The following is a 21,044-nucleotide window of genomic DNA, read 5'->3' as shown; positions in this document are numbered from 1 at the left end:
CACAGAAAACAATATAGCTTTCTTCTGTGGTGGACTTGCATGCTGCTCTGAACTATGCGACTGCTGTGCTCTGAGGCCCTTATTGAGTTTGGAGGCATCTACACTTTGCTCAGTTGGCCACTGAGTTTTACAGTCTCAAGAGTGTCATGTAAGTTATCTAGTGAGTCAATAAACCACCTTCTGAAAATCTCTTATTCTTTGGGTCCATGAAACAGCATCAGCTGAAACTGTCTGGTACTTCTCCAAAAAAGCAAGTCTTAGCTACTCCTCCAACGTGCTATTGAGGTTTCTAAAAGTTCAGGATGCTCAGCATTATGTAGGAAAACAGAAAACTGAATCCACAGTATTTGTATATCTGGTATATAGCTTCAGTGATTGAGTTCAATGTAACTGAAGTATAAATAAGACAAACTGAGGAACATCTCAAAGTAACAGTGAGGGTCTGTTCCTATATTTATAAATATTGCATCACGGCTTTGTAGTATTTCTGATGTTGCCAAAGGGAGATCATTAACCATCTGCAGTGAGGCCTTTAAAAAACATTCTGATAGTCGTCTTAATACTTCTTAGCTGAAAACAGTACTGTTGTGTTATAATTCTCATTACCTCTGAACTAGGATGACCCGTTAAGATAAGTCTAAATATTTTTACTTTTGCCATTAGAAATAACAGTTCTGTATTTTTTACAGAGGTGAATGGATTGAGAGCAGCCCTGAGGAAAAGCACTTGGGAGTGCTGGTGGATGAGAAGCTCAACATGAGCCGGCAATGTGCACTGACAGCCCAGAAAGCCAACCATGTCCTGGGCTGCATCAAAAGGAGCATGGCCAACAGGACGAGGGAGGTGATTCTGCTCCTCTACTCTGCTCTCCTGAGACCCCACCTGGAATACCGCATTCAGCTCTGGAATCCCCAGCACAAGAAGGACATGGAGCTGCTGGAGCAGGTCCAGAGGAGGGCCATGAAGATGATCTGAGGGCTGGAGCACCTCTGCTATGAAGACAGGCTGAGAGAGTTGGGGCTGTTCAGCCGGGAGAAGAGAAGGCTCCAGGGTGATCTTATCGCAGCCTTCCAGTACTTAAAGGGGGCCTACAGGAAAGCTGGAGAGGGACTTTTTACAAGGGCATGTAGTGATAGGACAAGGGGCAATGGATTTAAACCGAAAGAGGGGAGATTTAGATTAGACATAAGGAAGAAATTTTTCACTCAGAGGGTGGTGAGGCACTGGAACAGGTTTCCCAGAGAAGTCGTAGATGCCCCATCCCTGGAAGTGTTCAAGGCCAGGTTGGATGAGGCTTTGGGCAACCTGGTGTAGTGGAGGGTTTCCCTGCCCATGGCAGGGGGATTGGAACTAGATGATCTTTGAGGTCCCTTCCAACCCTAACAATTCTATGATTCTATGATTCTTACTAGCTATATATAGAATGAACTTCTAATTGCGAAAATATTTTTCTGCTTAATTATACAACAAAGGAAGGCTGGGTTGAAATAGGATTAATACATCTTGTGGTTAATTAAACATGAAGCTTCTAAGGAGATCACTCCAACAACAAAAGCAATTAAGACTTGGTTATGTATAGGACATAATTAGGCAGGAAGTTCTTGTAATCCCAAGGACTAACTTTTACAGCATGTATTTCATTAAAGTAACCTATTATGTGACTTATTTTAGAGAAAACTATCGAATGTGAGCACAAGCACTGTCAACTCAGATATCTTCTCAGTTCTGTCCTGATGTCAAAGACGAATTATAGATTAAAAAACATGCCTCTGTTCTGAGAAAATTTGCCTTTATTTCTATCTTTATGCTTGTTGTGTAAGTCTCGGCTCCTGTGAGCAGATGTACAGACAGACACACAAGCCCAATACCAGGGAGGAAATTCTAACGAGAGCCTGTTCTGACACTCTATATTACAAGTCTCAAGGTGCTCTTGAACAAACCCCAGATAATTGAAGAAATTTTTAGTTGCAGTATTTTTGTGTCTACTGTGATTTCCCTTTTAAATTGTCTTTCTTTCTTTCTCACCTTTTCTGCTAAGATTTTTCTCTTATGTCATGTTTTCTAATAGGGAAACTGCTCTTGCGTTACTTGCGGATCAAGCAGGATGAATGTTATTAAGCAGAGTGGAAAGAGGGTCTTGCACAATACATTGCTATATAAACACAACTGAGTTAACATGGAAACCAAAATGAAAAAGGCCAAGCTATTAAGTATTCTGCTGAAATCAACACTAAACTACGATGGGGATGTTATTAGGGAGAAATGCACGATGAAACCAATGAATAGGCTCAGATTCAGAAACAGCAACAGAAACGTCCATATCTAGTTTATATGATGCTTTAACATGCAGAGATATGACAGTTTCATTTTTCTGCTTGCTGCTAGGGAAATGTTAGCCTGGTTAAGCATGTTCCCCCCTCCTCTGAAGACGGCTCCAAGGTAGCTTGTGGCCTTCTAATTTAGAGTAATTTGAGGTTCCTTTGCCACCACTACTTGTTCGTGTTTGTGTCTCAATTTCATTATTTAATTAGCAAAAAATGATACGATCTTTGTTCACCATTTGCCAAGCTAGGAATCAATCTGTCTCTATCTACAGAACAGAATAAGAAAATTAGTAGCAGATTTTGAACAAACACGTTCTGAAGTCAACCAGAATTTTGTAATACAGCTTCACTGCATTTTTAAATCGGTGTAAAAAGTAAAATCATACAAATGTAAAATTGAGAGGCCTGTTCAGTGAAGAATAGCGTTCCAAGACCTTTGTATACTTTCCTCATAAGATCTTGACAGATACATGAAGAAAATATGTGTCTTGCTTAGTCAATAAGTAGCATTTGGGAACAAATGCACAGGGCTAATAAAACCAGCACAGTTCAGTTACTAAAGCTTTGAGCTAACAGAAAACAGAACTAGACCCAGTTCTCCTCTATTCTTTTACTTTCATCCTGTATCGGCTTTTGTCCCACCTGTTTTTACATCAGGTGTTTTTTGCTGCTTAAAAATATGTGACCTTGACAAGGTTGTTTCACTTCTCTCTGTCATCTGTATTTTCTTTGTCATCCTTTTGTCTTGTTGAGATCGAAAGTATTGCGGGGCAACAAATGTGCCCAATTGTGCTTGAGTCTAAAACTAATTCAGACGTAGCTACAAAAACAATGAACAGTTTTATTAGGAAAAAGTGGATGCTATTTTGAAACATTGCCATGGAAGAAGAAGGCATGAATGAAAATCACATTTTCATCCTTTTGTTTTGTATTCCTATCTAGCCAATTTTGTAGCCATTTTGTTATTTTAAAAGCGGGCAAGGAAAATACAGTTTTCTTTCACAAATAGAGACAGAGCATTATTTCAAATCGATGGAAAGGATAGCTAAGTAAAACAGTCAGGAATTTAAAACAATGCAAAACTAACATCTTTCCATTAAAATTTAATGCATGTCATTTTCAGAAGGTGTTGCTAATGTCATCGAGTAAGAGCAAAATTTCCACTGTAAACACACAGTAACAAAAAATACTTCAGACTCAGATCCTACGTACATCAAAATTCAGAACAACCAGGGGGTTGTCGCTCACACTCCCAGATTTTTTAAAGCAAGATCAAAAACTGTTGTTGTAATAGGAAATGGGTCATTATTCAATTTAACTTTCATCTGCAGGGGAGTGATGCACAGAGGAAAACTACAAGTCAGTAAGGGAACCAGCAGAACTCTCTTGCAATGCTTTAGAGCTAGACATGATTCAACTCTTTATGGAAACTTCTCAAGTAATTTTTGTTAGCAATGATGAATTTGCTATGTTTCAAAGATACGGCTCTGGAACACTGAGTTAACTCCTCATTTTTTACTGAAGACTTAACAGAGACAGTAGGGAATATAATTCCCTGAACAGAGTAGGACTTTGTGCAATGACAGATTTTTCTCCTATAAAATCTAAACCATAGCTAATTTACAGTTCAGACAGACTCTCTCCTTTGTACCTTTTTATGAAAGTGTTGTCATACAATTTTATCCCAGGAAATAATCATGCTGTGTGTTTGCTGTCTATTTCCTGGATGCCTTAAACAAATGGCTTCTTTACTCTGCCTATCCTAACAATCTATTTGCATTTGGCCAGAGTAAAATCAATGATTCTACCAAGGCTCTAGACTTGACTACCTAAATCATAGAATCATAGAATCGTTAGGGCCGGAAGGGACCTTCAAAGGTCATCTAGTCCAACCCCCCTGCAAGGAACAGGGATATCTCCAACTAGATCAGGTTGCTCAGGGCCTCATCCAACCGGGCCTTGAACGTCTCCAGGGATGGAGCATCCACCACCTCTCTGGGCAACCTGTTCCAGTGTTCTACAACTCTCATGGTAAAAAATTTTTTCCTAATATCCAACCTGAATCTACCTCCCTCTATTTTAAAACCATTACCCCTTGTCCTATCACAACTGGCCCTCTTGAACAGCCTCTCCCCATCTTTCTTGTAGGCCCCCTTGAGGTACTGGAAGACCGCTATAAGGTCACCCCGGAGCCTCCTCTTCTCCAGGCTGAAGAGCCCCAACTCTTTCAGCCTGTCCTCATAGGAAAGGTGCTTCAGCCCTCTTATCATCTTCGTGGCCCTCCTCTGGACCCTCTCCAACTGGTCCATGTCCTTCTTATGTTGGGGACTCCAGAACTGGACGCAATACTCCAAGTGAGGTCTCACGAGGGCAGAGTAGAGGGGGAGAATCACCTCCCTTGACCTGCTGGCCACGCTCCTCTTGATGCAGCCCAGGACGCGGTTGGCCTTCTGGGCCGCAAGAGCACATAAAAAATGATAAAATACAGCCAGAATACAGCGTTGAAAAGGCAAAATAAACCAAGATTTTATGCTGCCTTATTTGATTCCAAGGCTTAAATTCAATTACCACTATAAACATTTCCATAAAATGAATCACAGAAGAAACCTTTGCAAAGTCAAAAGCAATTTAGGAAGGGCAATGCTGAAATACACAATTTAGTAACGCTATTAATGTGAATAATTCATTTAACTTGAAATGATTTGGGGGAAAAAACGGGTTAGAAAGTGACCTCTGGAATGGTCATCAAATATTTGCTGGCAGATAACTGCAACTAGGAAATCAAGGCATACCTCTTACTACCATTTCTCTAAGCTATGTGTTTGTTAGTAAGAGTTAAAAAAGCACTGGCAACATATTGAGAGATCAAAGTTAAAAAAAAAAGGGGGGAAGAAAAAAACCTTGCTGTTCATCTCCAGCTACACACTGTCCTAAAAGCAAACAGTGATCATCTAGCTGTAAATTTAAGTCTATGGTTTATGGGCATAAATGAAGGAGCCAGCAAAGTGACCTGTTTGGCACTTTAGCCTAGCCAGTGAAAAGTAGGTATATTTATTGGTGTGCAATTTAGAAGCTGGTATCTTTCTTTACCTGCTTTTGTCTTTGACTAAATCGCTCGGAACTATTTGTCCGTTACTACCTTGTTCTACCACTGGCTGCTTCTTATAGGGAAATTTACCTATAGCAAGTTTCTGGCAAAGATCCATCTTAATAATTTAATCACAGCCTGTCTTGTGTTGCTGCATCCTCTGAACTATCAGACTGTGTGAATAGAATATTACTCTGTGAAGTTCCTCATTGAGGTAAGTGTAAGATCAAGAAGATGCCAAAGCTGAGTGTCCAAGTGAAGTCCATCAAGCAGAAAATGACAGCTACCTTGTCAAGAACCACAAGAAAAAGATGACTGATTTGAAAAGATAAAATCACCAATATTGACTGTAAGGATCTTTCAGTATCCCAATAAAAAGCAAGGCTGATTTCTGCACATGCCTTTTGCCATCTGAAAACTGAGAACTGAGTTTTCTGCTTGTGAGAAATTTTAATTAAAAAACAGTACCAACTTTGCATCTGAATAATGAGAGACATTTGTTGTTGTACATGTAAAGGACATTGATTCCTTTCCTGATCTTTTGGTGATGGCTGTGGTTTATAGGAGCTGCACAGAAAGATACGTGCCCTTTGTTTATAATGTGTTATAATTAAGCTTACGATTCCCATAGAATACTACTGTATCTTTCAAAGACCACCTACAACACACTGCTTAGCAGTCCAAGCCTTTTAGAAGTCATGTAATTTCCTCATTATGTTAATTACTAGATTGGTCTTAAACTAACATTTTATCCTATTCCAATTTTAGGTCTTTCAAGTCCCTATTTAATTAAGATGTTGTTAAGCATTTTCTTTTGTTCCAGAGTGTGGGTGTGAAAATAAAACATTTAAGCTGGTGGCCAGACAGAAACCACTTACTTGGCTACTTTAACCAGTATTGGTATTAACGCGTGCTGTGCTAATGACACAATTCAAAAGATAATTAAACAATACACATATTTTTCTCCTTATGAGTTGTTTTCAGCATTTATAAAACGCTACAGTATAGTGATTTCCTGTCTAGTAAGCCTGCAGCCTCTTAATTACAAATAAGCAGGTAAATAAAAAAAAAAAAAAAAAGAGGAGAAAGAGGCAGGTGCAATAATAGACAAGAAGCAAATACCATGACAGATGGAAAACAACATTGTTTATTTTTTTGGGGACAGAAAGAACACTAACATTAAAATAAGCTCAGCTAACTAATATGAGACAAAAAATAGTGTTCTCTCCCTGTATTAGAAAAGGGATGGATTCACCTTACATAACTTTCATCATTCAAAAATTCATCTTCTAGTTTAAGCTAATTGTCTCTCTCTCTCTGTGGCTAACAGAGTAAAGGCACATCTCCAGGGTGATTCATAACAGGAAACTTAGGCACTTTCCTGATCATGTTATCCTCTTTCCATTGGCTACAGAAGGAGCCTGAGTAACTAATCAGAAGTAGGTATTTTAATATATCTATAAATTGCCTATGTAAATTTTATATGTAGAATCTGAAAATTAAAAATTGCTTTAGTTTAGTCCCTTTGCATCAGGTTACATAGTCAATAACTCAGTGAAAAGCAAAAAAAAAAAAGGTCTCGCTGTCTTTCCAGGCTCATGTTAGCTGTGCTCTGCACAAGGCTGCTGAAGATGACATGGCATTAGGCATGGTTACCCTCTGTTGTCTCTAAATCCTCATTTATCTTAGTATTTAGACAATTTCAGATGACTTGTGTTGGTGGTGCAAAGCACAACACGTACCACTGCCAAGTTTTGTAAATAGTAGTCCACTTCCTATAAAAGTACTCTGTAAAAAAACCTGAGTAGAAGTCATCTGTTTTAGTCTTTAAAACACAACTCTTTTATTTGATCTCTTAGAAGCTTAAACGTTGTAAATAAATGCTAGAAAATGAAGATAAGTAGAACGTATGATGGCATGAGACTTCGTAGCTAGAGATGTTTTTGTGTATATATAACAAAAAGTGAGTCATTATTTGGAATACAGTTTTGACTTTCTTTTCAAACAAGAGACTTTGTGATGTAAACAAGATGGTCATGTATTAAACTGAAAGAATAAGTCAACTGCAGCACTGAGACAATTGTTTTCTAAAGGTGTTGATGAAAAATCTCATTAATATTGTCTAATACTGGAGGTTGGCAGGACAATACCCAAACCAAGTGCATTATACTACTGGCAATCACTATATTTTAAAAATGTGTAGGTATATACATAACAGTTTCTCTGTCAGTCTTCAAACAATCTGCTATTTTTGTCAGCAACTGGGTTTTGCCTAATAGTGCTTGGCTGATTCCATCACATCTGAGCAGCAAGAGAAACACTAGAACAAGACATTGCTTTTTGCTCCAGTCTACTATTTGAGGGGGAGATGATTTTCTTTAATCATCTGAGCTCAATGGTGACTATATAAAAGAACTGTGGATAAACTGTATCAGGTTTATCATTCATGCACATCAAGTTGCAGAACTTTCTACTAGCCTTGCAGCAAAACACACGCTAAGCAACCAGATGAAAGTCATTTTTGCAGCGACTAAACTGTTTTAAAGCTTCAAGTACAACTAGAATCATAAAGCTACTGCAGTGCTGCTGGTGACCCAAAGATAATACGGAGATATAAAAGAAACCTCAGCAGGCTTCCAAGATGGGTGTTCTTTTCATCCAGCTGTATCTCTGCAGAGATACAGGCCTTCAAAAAATCCAGCATATCACCAGTTTTAAGATGAAATACTATCAACACCCATGTACAATTAGAAAGTTAGAACTAGGATAACACACAAAACAATTTATGTAAAGAAGATGGTTGAGGGAGGAGAAGTAAGCTCCAGCTATTTGGAGACACCAAACGAACTGAGATGCCTCAGCTCCAAGGAATATTGCAGAGGATGGTAGATCAGAGAAACAGCATCAGAGAAATTACTTGCTGAATCACCAGGCAAAGGACAAACGGGCAAAGGCATTAGCGCACAAGGTGTTGGTGTCTTTATTAGGCAGTGTGAGAGCGTGGGAAATCAATACAGTGACAGATGTGGCACATGTTGATGTAGCAGAAATAAGGGAATATTTTAAAATACCAAAACTTAACTAACAGTAATCAGAGAAAAGGGACTGTAAGCTGCTATATATAATTTATAACTGCAGAAAATTAGTAGTAGAGTAGGAATGGATTTTCAGGAAAACGTTCATTCTTTTGAATTATAGTCTTGGTTAGGAAAATGAGATATAGAACGGTGAAAGTCTATTTACAAGAGCAGTCATCAAGCATTTGAAAGATTAGTAGGAATCTTTTTCAATAATCTTTATAGCCTCAGTGCCTCATTCCGAGCATAAGGCAGGAAGTACTTTAACATCTTCTTTCATGTCAAATAATTGAAGAAACGGGAAATGGGATGACTGGCTGGGATGACAGTCCTAGACTGTGACCAGGAGGAACAGAAGCACTCCAAAAACCTGGCAAAACAGCCTGGTCACAGCAGCTTAGCAAGAGATCCTGGGAAAAGCCTGTGAACTGGTTCAAGGTAGCAAATGATGCTGACAAGCAAATCGAAGTAATGAGGGAAAAGGGACTTCCTTGAAGGAAAGTGAAATGTAGTATTTTTTTTTATCAGTAGTTAACCTGAAATGCTTTACATAGCCTGGTTTATGCTAAGTTTATAGATAATTATGGGAAGTAAACTATTACTTTTTTATTTTAGTTTCACTTCCCCACTTCTTCTCAATCTTTAATTTTATTCAGATGATTTCATAGGAGTGTTTCTCAAAGGAAGGGAGTCTCTAAAGAAAGTATTCAGGAGTAGAGACAGTTGCTGGAAGTCATTACTCATATTAGATTTGGTACCAAACCTGAACAGCTATGTTGTCCTGTATCACCAAGTGTGCTGGGTTTATGTGGTGGAGTTTTGGTAGCAGGGGAGGGGCTGCAGAGATGGCCCCTGTAAGGAGCTGGGAGAAGTTTCCTCAGCTCCAAAACTGGTTGGACCAGCCTCTGGCCAGGTCAGACTCCCCAATTCCTCTGGCCATGGTCGAGCCAACCAATGCCTCTGGAAATGCCCTATTCAAGACAGCTGAAGTGGAGAGAGGACTGAGATCTGAGAGAAACGGCCACACAGACCCTAGGTCAGTGAAGATGGAGTGGCAGAAGGTGTGCTGGAGCTCAGATTCCCCTGCAGCCCGTGGAGAACCCCACACTGGAGCAGAGATTCCTGCGCCTAAGGAAGTTCTTAGAGGATTGTCTCTGTGGGAAGCAACCCCACGCTGCTGGAGACTGATGGTGGAGCAGGGATGCATTTGCAATCATGAGAAGGGACCCTACATCGAAGCGAGTGGCTGCACCTTAGGAAGCTGTGACCCTGTGGGAAAAGCCCACACTGGAGCAATCTGATGGGTAAGGATTGCATCCTGTGGGAAGGACTCATGTTGCACAAGTGCATGCACTATTTCTCATGAGGAAGGACCTCATGTTGGAGCAGGGGAAGAGTGTAAGGAGTCCTCTCCCTGAGGAGGAAGGAGAAGCAGAAGTAGCACGCAATGAACTGACTGGCAACCCCCTTCCCCGTCTGCCTGCACCATAGGTGGGAGTAGGTAGAGTCGGGTAGAAGGGAGGGGTGGGGAAAGGTGTGTTTCTTTAAGATCTAGCTTTGTTTCTCATCCTCTCTGAAGCAACTGTTAACAAATTAAATTGATTTGTCCTTAAGCTGAGTATGTTTTGCCGGGGGCCATGGTTGGTGGGTGATCTTTCCCTCTTCTTATCTTGACTCTCAGGCCTTTTGTTACATTTTTCTCCTCTCCACCCCACGGACTGGGAGGAGGAATGACAGAGCGGCTGCATGGTGGCTTAGGTGCCGGCTGGGCTAAACCAGAACACTAAGCTGCACAGATTTTATTTGTGATGAGTACAGAGACACTAAAGAGAGAAGTTAAACTGAATTGAAGCTCCTGTGCTGTGAATCAGGCCATGTGACTGACATGGCTTCTGCAGCATCATCTCTAAACGAGTGGCAAGAGTGCCCTTGAGCAAGGGACATGTGGGGCAATTCAGACCCAGACTATGACTGAGCTGGAAAAGTACAATTTTGGTCATCTAATCTCATTGGGTTTTCCCTCATATCACAAAAATACTTTCTTCCATTACTAATGATGGTGTTTGCTATAAAGGAGTGTTGTGTGGGGAACCTGGAGTTTTTAAGTGAGCAGAGTCTAGATCACACAGATTTTCATCAATTGCAGCACCAGTAAGGTGAGCATTCTTCTCAAACCTGAAAATGCAGTTTGCGTGCAGAGCCACATAATACTTCATATTCCTGCCTCTGGAGCTAAATCATGGATGTAGCAATCCAGAACACTTTAAAACCAAAGAGCATACTTATTAATGGCTGCATTTTTAAGCACATAGAAGATTTTAAGTTTTCCTTTTTGAGAGATAACCAAGTAAAACAACCCTAGCTCATGAGAGAGAAGAATTTCTAGGTTTATGCAAAAGCACTGTGAACTGCTCATAAGTAGAAAGTAGCATTTATGCATGATGCAAACATCACCTCTTAGCAACCATTATCACAGCGGGCACTCTGAGATGTGCTAACATATTAGCACACAAGCTTTTAAACCGAGAAATAGTTGATAGCAATGGCATTTGGACAAGGATCCCCAAAAATAAAACTGTAAGTCAGAACAGATCTGTTCAATTCATTCACATACCACACACTACAACAATAATTTTTGAAGGCATTCAGTAGGCTTTTACCCAATTTTATAGGCTTTCTGGTGAATATTACAAAAGATTAATCAAATAAGGCATGTGGAGAAAATTCAAAACGCACGGAAAGCTAACACTGTGAATTATCATATTGGTAGGCCAGCTGAATTAGCAAAATCCAGAAGTCTGTATCTTACTTTAAGGCTGTTTTACGATACCATGGAACCACTATTGGGATTGTTCCTTGTAATATGTAATTGCTGAGGGAAAAGGGCACACATACAAGTTTGCCTTCACAGGATTTTTCTTCCAAATGTCGACTAAAATCTATGAAAGCAGCATAATGACAAAATTGCAGTCAGTGCGTTCAAAGGTTACAATACAATACTCTGCATTTTGAAGAAAAAACAGAGAACAGAGAGCTACCAGCAAAGAGAACAACGAACTATGAAATTCAAATGTTTCTTACAGAATCATTACCTAGACTTGAAGCATCTGATCCTATCTCTACTCATAGACTGAATTCAGAATAATCACCTACAGCAGAAGTTAAAGACCAGCTTAAGCACTGAAAAAAAAAGTGGTGTTAATGACTCCTGTTTTTTTTTTTCAAACAAGAAATGTTATGATACTCTTTTGGAGAAATATAGTAAGTATGATGATTTTCTGGAAAGGGTAAATCGGTTATAGTCCTGTGAAGTTACTGAACTCATATCATAGCTATATGACAAATGAACTGGAAGATAAATATTTCTTCACGAGTTTCTTTTGACCAGATTAAAAAATGTATCCCTGATGCTTCAAGGTCTTGCAGAGACTGTGCAAATGGTCGTACTAAATTTTGCAGGTTCCGGTGGGTTCAAATACAGAAAGATTTAGAACAGAATGGAAAATTTTAGAATACAAGAATTAACTCTGAAGCCTCTTGCCATCTGTAGTTCACTAAAAATCCAGTCACTCACAGGAGGAATAACACACTATGGGTATTTCTGTGGAGTCTCTGCACGCTCTTAGTTTCTTGGTATCACTGATTGGGCTAAAACTGGCTATGATACACCTGCCTCTCTTTTAGGTGGAGAAACATTTTCATCTGCTTCTCCACTGTGAAAAACAGCAATAAAATTTTTCTCCTCTCCAGAAGTTACTAACTGCTGTTTCAACAAGCTGCTCTAAAAAACTTTCAGCAAATCCCAGGATCTTCAGTTATTCAAAAGTTAAATAGGCAAGGCAACTGCTTCTTCCTTTCAGTACCTGTGTTAACTCGGGAGAATAGATAGTAATCGTATTGCTAAATTGCTTAGCAACTGCAGGTAAAAAAGCTAATATGTCATAATTTATATGTGAAAAGATTGCAGGGGGTTAGTAGCCATGTCTTGTGCTATTGAGGCTTCCCACCGAGAACTGCACTGCAAACTGGCAGCTGACTCAAAACACTGCTATTTTCCACAGTTCAGAAAATGTAAAGGTGTCAGTGACTGGTCAAATAGGCTTCCATACTGGTGATTTATTGCAATCTTTCACATTAGCGTACTACTGACTTGTATAAATCACTCCCAGGCTGAAAACAACCCCTATGCACAGGTTTATAATGAATTCATGTGCTGAATTAGTCTTGCTAGCTTCAGAGCAATGTCAGAAGGTAATTTGAGCAGTCTCAGACAAAGATAATTTCTATGGGCTGGATTTGCTGACGTGCACTAACCTGAAGTAAATACGCTTTTCCAGGGAGCTTTGGAAGGACAGAAAGGGGAAAAAAAAATAGTGTCTCTAAACAAAAGAGGAGAAGCCAGTGAAACAGATCTGCAACTACTATTTGTGTCCATTAACAAAGGAAAATTCATGGTTGCTGGGCAACTCTTGAGGTTTGGCTAGTGGAGCTGAAGGTTTCCCTCAGCAGGGTTTTCTGTAACTGAGGCACCAAAAAAAAGATGTGTGTAGGCTTTCATAGCTTCAAAATCTACGTGTGCCAGAGTTAGGATGGTTATACTCAGAAACTGAAGAATACAAATATAATCCTAAACCAGTCAACCATCCCCACACCTGAAACACAAAGAAGACAAACATTTGGGAAAAAGTATGTGAAACTTTACCTGCAACCACTGTGACTGGTCATTGTGGCCGGAAGTCCAGGCATTAACTTTGCCTTGCTTGTCCAACCGAGCTTTCCTGGGCTCCCAAGCGAACATGTCCATGTTCAGCGTACGGAAAACACTGGAGGCAGTAATTTGGTAGTCTTGTATATGTCCTGATTTCATCCCCAGGGGTTCAGAGCAACCTGAAAGAGCAAAATAAGATCTGTGACACTACCTACTTATCTCTGTAAGTGGTTCAGGTTTTCTGATAGGGAAAAGAAAACTAGCAATTCTTGAAGAAAAGGCTTTAATCAAGACTATTGTTGGAGGAACTTGCAAAACAAACAAATGAAAAATAGTCAATTCAAGGTACTTTATTTCAACACTACCTTGGCAGAATAAAAAACAAGACAGAGAATTCAATGCATTTTATCCTGGCATAAATTTATGAAGGCAAACAAAAAGAAAAGATGATTTTTATCTCTTCTTATCTTGTTTTTATTTTCCTGTCCAGCAGCTTGCTATTGTTTCTCCTATTCAGTTCGATTTTACCATGCTTTTATGCCATGTCACATCAACTATGTGTTTCCCTACTAAGGAAACATTAATTTTTCTTAAAGCCATTGCTGAAGTAAAATGTTAACAAGCACTGAGCTCTTCTACACTTTTGAATTACTTGACATCTAGCCAAAAACTTAGAAAGCCCCAGCACCCACTGGCAGAGTGGAAGACTACAGAAAAACAGCTGTGAACGAGGGAGAATAGTGGGAGATAATTACTTAGGAGAAATGGAGAGTTAATGGCTTATTAGTTTAAACCAGGTGGATGTCCCATTTCGTTGAGTTATTTTGATTGTGGCAAAAGATAGATTGTGGGCTTCTCCTTTCTCTGTTGGGCGTTCATGAATTTTTTTTAAAAACAAATAAATTGATAAGTGACTCTATGTTCCTCTGCCTTGCTATTGTACACCAGGAACATAGAAGGTACATTTGGACGCAAAAGAGGGAAGAAGCAAGGTGACAACAGGAGAAATATCCTTCGATAGCAGCACTATAACAACAGTACTGGAAGCCAAGGGAGGCAGATGAGCTTCATGGTTTTAAGATTAAAAAAAATAAGGGAAAGAGAGGCAAGTCAAGTGGCTGAGAGAGGGGAGGGCTGCTGAGAAGTCAGGCAAGGTGGATATATGCTTGGGTGGAGTAACGTTTGATGTTTTTTTTGTTGAGGAAAAGGTGAAACATGAAGATGGGAACATAAAAAGAAGCAGTTTTCTCATTTCCTTCCTGCCCCAGCTATCAAAACCTGCACATATGCACTTGTCCCAAAGTTTTCAGTTCACAAATTTGGTGATTCTACTTAGTTCAGTAGCTGACTCGATGCAGTTAAATTGCAAATAGTATTTTAACATACTCTAATTCATTGAGTGAGAGTGTGGCCAGGACCTAACATATCTGGTTTTAGAAGGAGTGCATCATCACTGTGAATACACAAAACTTTGACCTGTATCACTGAAAAGACAGAGGTTTTCAACCTGACACTCATATCCCACATTGCTGAACTGGCTCCTGTTAGGTAATCATTTACTGAGTCATCAGCTATGTTTCTTAAAGCACACAGATGTTGTGAGGGCTTTCCTGCTGTGACCATGACCTTACTCAGCTGGTGTCTCTTGATAGAGCCACAGCACTGTGTGACCACTTAAAACACCTTTGAAGTTTTTATTTTGTTTTTCACTTTATTTGAGCTAGATATCAAAGCCAGTTCTCTTTTTCTTAAAAGTCTGTTTGCTCCACACTATGTTTACCCAGATTTAAAGACCTGATTCTTTTTTAGTTTCTTTGATATTATTAGCAAAGATCTTTTGGTCAGATTCTACTTTCTGCTTCTCCTGTAGGTTTAAAATACAGAATTAAGTGGAATTATTCAGGATTCAAATCAGGAAGGTAAGACCTTTGTGGGAGGTCTAGCAGCAGGAGAAAATGCATATTACCAGATAATAATAATAATATGCTCTTTAATGTAGTAACAACTGTATTTAAAATTTGAAACACTGATATGTTCCATATTCAATTAAAAAATAAACAGGAAGCAGGGTTAATTACTTTTTAAAAACCCAATCTTTCAAAACTGATTCTCGGTACACAAACAGAAATTTCACAGCCTGTCTGTAGAATGAACTACCTAGTTCAAAACAACAACAAAACAATTTTCCTGGGAGTAGGAGGGAGCAATTGATAGCACAAATGAGAGAGACTCATCTGTTGCTTCAGAGAAAGATTTTGCTTATTATTCAATTCTGAAGTATCACTCCAGGATCACAAGGGCTGTCAGTAGGAATGTTTCATCTGAGGAACCTGAAGGAGGTTCCTGACACAAAAACATGGGTTGTCAAAATTGTTTTTCAGTGCTGGTCCAATCCATCAAAAATAGTTCTATCTTTTCTGAATATTATTATTGATTTATGAAACAACAGATGTGTCTGCTTGTGTGCCTGTGCATGCGTGCATGCATTAATGGGATTTTACACTTGCCTTCCTTCTCCACTGCCCCAAAGGGAGGAGGAAGACAGTTGTTAAAGGTAACAGGAGGAAGTGAGAAGAACAATGAGAACCAGAAGAGACAAACACGGTGCTCACGAGTGGCAGAACAATGTCTTAGTGCTGTTTCACAGTGAGCAACAGCAGACCGAGTCGATCCCCAGCTCCTACGGCACCCTGCTGCAATGACGGAAGATAATGACTTTTTATTGTGATAGGCAAGCTGTAACCTAGGGTGTTAAGCACAGAACCATCAAACTAGTACAAAATTTTGTGCCTGTAGATAGTCATTCCTCAGAGAAGTGTATTTATAATAATCCTCATGACTCTCCAGGACATCTTCTCTTCACTGCACTGCATCTACTTTAAATTTGCTTGGCAATGTCCTCGCGAAAGGATTCCCATTTTTACATCCTGTTGAAGTTAGTGAGAGCTAACTTTAGTTAGAGAGATGTAGGCGTATTTATGGCTATGCTCAGTGCAGCATCTTAGGTCAAAACATTTGGGATGCTTTTGATATCACTATTTGTGGTAAATATCTGATAAGGCTGTATGTTTAAACCTATCTAGGTGTAAGTTTGCAGTTACTTCTTATTTGGTCTAGGTCAATGAAGCAGGAACAGTGAAACAATGAGGATGAGTGCAGATAAGCATCTGAAAATTTAAATCCAGACAAAGGTTATTCTCTGTTAACCATTCTGAGGGCACAATATTTTACTCTTCAGTCTGCGTCCTGTAACATGCCCTTAATCTGCCTCTCCTTTCAAGAAACTCAAACACTCAAAAGAAATATTAAATATCCAATGTAGTGGAGGCAAAACCACAAATTGATCTGGATGCAAAGGTCTACATGCATCTTGTCGTGGGCCAGCATTCACATGTTATTGGCAAAAGCAGCATAGGTAAATTATTTGAGGGCAAAGGTGAATTTGTTTTGATTAATACTGTGATATTTTTCTTTCCCAAAAATCAAGAGATTAAAAAAATTTTCTTCCTACTAATGAACATAGGATTCCTTTCCAGATTAGACAGCACTGAAAACGAACAAGAGAAGGGGAATCTAGTATTAAACGCAGTGTCAAGAAGTCCCTTTCTGTATGAGTTTGTGTGAATGGCACCTACAGGTACTGTTAGGCTAGAGAAAGAGAGGATAGAGAACTACATGCCAAAAAGAGGAAAATTACATGCTTGGAAGACACTGTGAGTATCACAAGGAAGGTTAAGTTCTGGGGACCAGCATCCCTCTGCGAGAACTGACAAACTCAGAGCACCAAGAATTTGCTAAATTGGTACACAGCCACCAACACACACGAGCATCAACAATGCACGACACAGACCGCATGCAAGAAGGCAGAGTCTGCTATATGCAGATGTTTGAGTGTGGGTGAGTTGAATTGCATGAGTAAGTGACTGTGCTGTGCGAACAGTTGCCTATTTTTAAAAACAACAGCTGGATGCTGCTATTAATAACAGCTTAATGAATAAAGGCATTCTAATAAACAGTCGCTGTGATCTATTTTCGCCCTACATCAACACCCTATGAAGGGAAGCGAATTTACAATACAGAATTTGCAAAACACAAGGCCATGAAAATTAATGCCTAATTTATTGATGACCATCTCCACAAGCATCGATCACAGTTTTCAATAATATCTGACCACGAATCCTGGTAAGTAAAGCTATTTATGAGCCTAGAGCAGATTATATTGAACATTTTGCTGAAGCTTTTCCTAAGAAAGAATTAGATTTTACGATGATCTGGTGCTGCAAGACAGTCTCCCTCCCTTCAGTAGTGACTCTCTACTCTGGTCTATCTCTAGCACCAGGACTTGTTAAGAGAAGCCAGTCCTCTCAAAGTGTTTTTCTGCCTAAGACAGACCACCTGGAATTAGAGTGAATTAGTCTGTCGTTACGTGTAATTATACTCTTCTTTCAGTAAGACTGAAATTGTTCTGCTGAGCCCTGGCTGCCTGCAGTTCTAAGAAATGATGACCTTGAAACTGTTAGGAGACTGCTGAAATGAATTCACTTCAGTAGCTTTCACAGTTCTTTGAGCAAAACAATTCCTGGTCATTCTGGCAAGGACTTACCCTAAATTGTGGTTCCAGAAATTGAAGACATAAAAAAAATAATCTAATAGACTAAAGTAGCTAGACAGAATTTTCTATTTACTCTCAAACCTATCTATATTGGAAAAGGGTTACAGTGAGATTAATGCATTAGCTTTCCATTTCTGAATCTGGTTCTGATGCCACTGGAGGACTGAGAATTATTTAACTCCAGATGTTTTGATATATCATTCGTAAACTGGATGACTATTGTTTGTACAGTAAGCAGGCAGCCACATAAAAATCGTTCTTAAATTAATTCAGTGGAGCGCTCCCACTGGTAAAAGGTTGATCTCTTGAAAAAGATAAAAAATTTACATGCTTTACTGAATTTGTAAGGGAACATGCTTCCCTTCTAGAGTGGCTAGAGGTCAGGCTTTACATTTATGAGCTGTAACTTCTGCTACTACAAACCTTAAGAGGCATTATATTGGCTCCACTTGTTCATTTACTTTTTGCTAAGAGATGCAATCCCTGCTTCTGCTAGAAATCCACAACACAAATCTAAACTGAAATCTTGACTAAAGCAGTCCAGCAAAATGTATTGTACTGCACTTTGAAAGGTCCTTGGTGGCAGCTGAAGCACCCTTGACCCTCTGAGGATGTCACGCAGCACATCGGTGTGGACAGCCAGCAGCCAGGAGAAATTACCAGCTTTGACGCCTGCTTCTGCTTGGACTCTGCTGTACAGCACTGCACAAACAGCTTCGGCTCTCAGAAACCGTTTTCAGCACTTAGTTTAGGCTGTGCCAAGTGTAACTGCGAGTTAGAGACTCTCTGTCTCATGGTCTGCTTAGTAGGTATCATAATGGGTCCTGGTAGCTGTTGATACTTATTACACCTGCTATAAATGACCCTTTCTAGGTCACACATAATTGGAGGCCAATGTGCACAGAAAGATTTACAAAGTGTTATTAGGTTGCCACCACATTACTCTACTACTATTACAGCCCTACTGCAAGCACCTATTGTCACATCATTTAGGTAAGTGTTGCTGCTTATATAATTTACATAGAAAGAGACAACTGTCTGGATAAATTCAGCCCTGCCAACTGTGTTTCACCAGGAATAAACTCCATGCAGTTTAGATCTCAGGCACGAAAACGTGCTGCTCGATGGCTGACTTCCGAGATGCGGCAATTGCAGAAAACCCACCTGACAGTTCACAGCCAAGAAGTTCCATTCTCAACGTGCAGTGTCTTCTGCACACCTGAGGATACAGCCGTACGTACTGTGACTTAATTGGTGGGGTGAAGGAGTTCGCGTACGGGGTGTTGTTGTCCACATTTCCACGAAACACCTGAGATAAAATAACATACTCGTAAAAATGTGCCAGGAGGATTACTGGAGGTTTAGTCGATTTCCAAACCTCAAAAAATATCCGTGTTGTTCTTCTGACCTTTCCTGCACATTTCTCTGCAAGTTATTCCCAAACAGAGGTTGCTTTATCATTTCTAGTGCCCAACATACAAGTTTTTAAGCAAAACATACTGCCGTTGGCTTGCATTGGCATGTGTTTGCCACCTGTTCTGAATCAGGACCTCTATCTTGTCACTTTTAGAAACTGAAGCTACTAATGCAACTAAATTATGTCTTCTTTTCTAATTAATGTATTAAACAGTCCCAATTCAATTTAGCCTGCAATTATTTATTCTGATTGACATTTATTTTTTTTCCCTGTTCTTCAAGAACCTGATCTAACTCCCACTGAAGTGCACTGTAACCCTCCCGCTGATTGCAGGGGGAGCTGAATTAAACCTATAAGCATTCTTCTGTTCACTCCTCACTCTAACCAGATACGCTTGTGCTTTATTTTCTTCCCTCATTATATACCTCTTCACGCAGCATTTTAGTTTCCTAACAGAGAAACTATGTCTAATGCAAAATGCCTTCATTCTATCTTAACTTACAGAGTAAAGGGATTTTTGCTGCTTTGTATGCATAACTCTATAAAAAATAAGTGGTAACTATAAACTGTAAACGCATACTTCCCACTGGATGATACGGTTTGTGCAGTAGGGATTAGCATTGATAAATGGGTTCTATGCTTTTAAGGGTTAACACTAATCTGCCAATGTAATAAAACTAAATTGAAAACAGAGTAATGAGTAATTACTGGTAAACTAATTAAAATGAAAATCAGTTAAGTGTAATAAACAGGATTATTCTAGCCTTGGGACACAGTATTTGTACAAGCATCAATTGAAGTATAAGAAATCCTTAGCAGACAGAAAGTGCAAATTTATTGATTATTTTTTTCAGAGAAAAATAATAACAACTCAACCTATATCATACTGTCAGGCAATTATGCTTACCTACTAGAGATACCTCATACTTCTCAAGGCAGCTAAACCATAAGACGTATTCACATACAGATGACTTAATCTTACCATATCTTCATTTGTGCCTTTTACTTTGTACATTGTCCATGACTTCCCATCATTGCTGTATGCAATTTTGTAAGATTTTACATATTCTGGGCTTCCAATCCTCTTGGCACCTTGAGTTATAACTCCAGTGACTCGCATCTTCTTCTGCAGGTTTATCTGAAATAACAGTATGATGTTATCACTAACCATCTGAGGGACACAGTTCTGATTCTAGATTCCTTTTTCTAGACTCTTTCTTTGACTCCTTTTTCTTCAATGATAGAAAGGAAAAACGTAGCTGTAGCATTTGAATTACTGTCTTTACACTTTTTGCATAATTCCTTTTCTCTTTTATTCATGTACATATGTACATAAATAAATTTAAAAAATTGAACGAAAAGCCTCTGCTATGCTTATGTCTTCATATGTATGTGTACACACACACACACACACACATATATTATTGATATACTGCTGTATTATTGGGATACAGCACATTACTGGTATGTAGGGTTAGTGCTATATATTTCTTTCCTGAAAATGAAATGCAACAGTGTGATAATTTACCAAAGGCTGAATGTTCCGTTCGACTAGAAACCAATTTGCAATATCATATGAAAGAGCCTCAGTTAACTTCAGCTCAAGTTTCTTTGTGAAAGTAAAAATACATGGATGTTCTGTAAAGCAAACAAATAGACCTTTCCTTGATTGTCACTGAAAATTCATACATACATAGATCACGGTTGAAATGCTAATCCCAAAAGAGTCAATAGCAAAACATCAATAGCTATGAACATTTCTTGTGTACTTGTCTGAGTCGACCTCAACGCCTTGAGGTACAAGATGAAGACGTACGG

General features: G+C 39.2%; 1 protein-coding gene across 1 annotated transcript in view; it reads right to left on the bottom strand.

Moving 5' to 3' along the window:
* EDIL3 (EGF like and discoidin domains 3) overlaps positions 1-21,044 on the bottom strand; it is a 273,150-nt gene that overhangs the window by 40,502 nt on the left and 211,604 nt on the right. Inside the window, exons 7-9 of the mRNA XM_086629011.1 lie at positions 20,209-20,364; positions 18,974-19,118; positions 13,192-13,376 (exon numbers count right to left, since the gene is read on the bottom strand). Of these exons, the coding sequence (XP_086485137.1) occupies positions 13,192-13,376; positions 18,974-19,118; positions 20,209-20,364 (486 nt within the window). The remainder of the gene's footprint in view (positions 1-13,191; positions 13,377-18,973; positions 19,119-20,208; positions 20,365-21,044) is intronic.

This window comes from Tauraco erythrolophus, chromosome Z, assembly GCF_009769465.1.
Source record: "Tauraco erythrolophus isolate bTauEry1 chromosome Z, bTauEry1.pri, whole genome shotgun sequence".
NCBI lineage: Eukaryota > Metazoa > Chordata > Aves > Musophagiformes > Musophagidae > Tauraco > Tauraco erythrolophus.
Note: the sequence above shows the minus strand (reverse complement) of the source record. Positions and strands in the feature narration are given on the sequence as shown.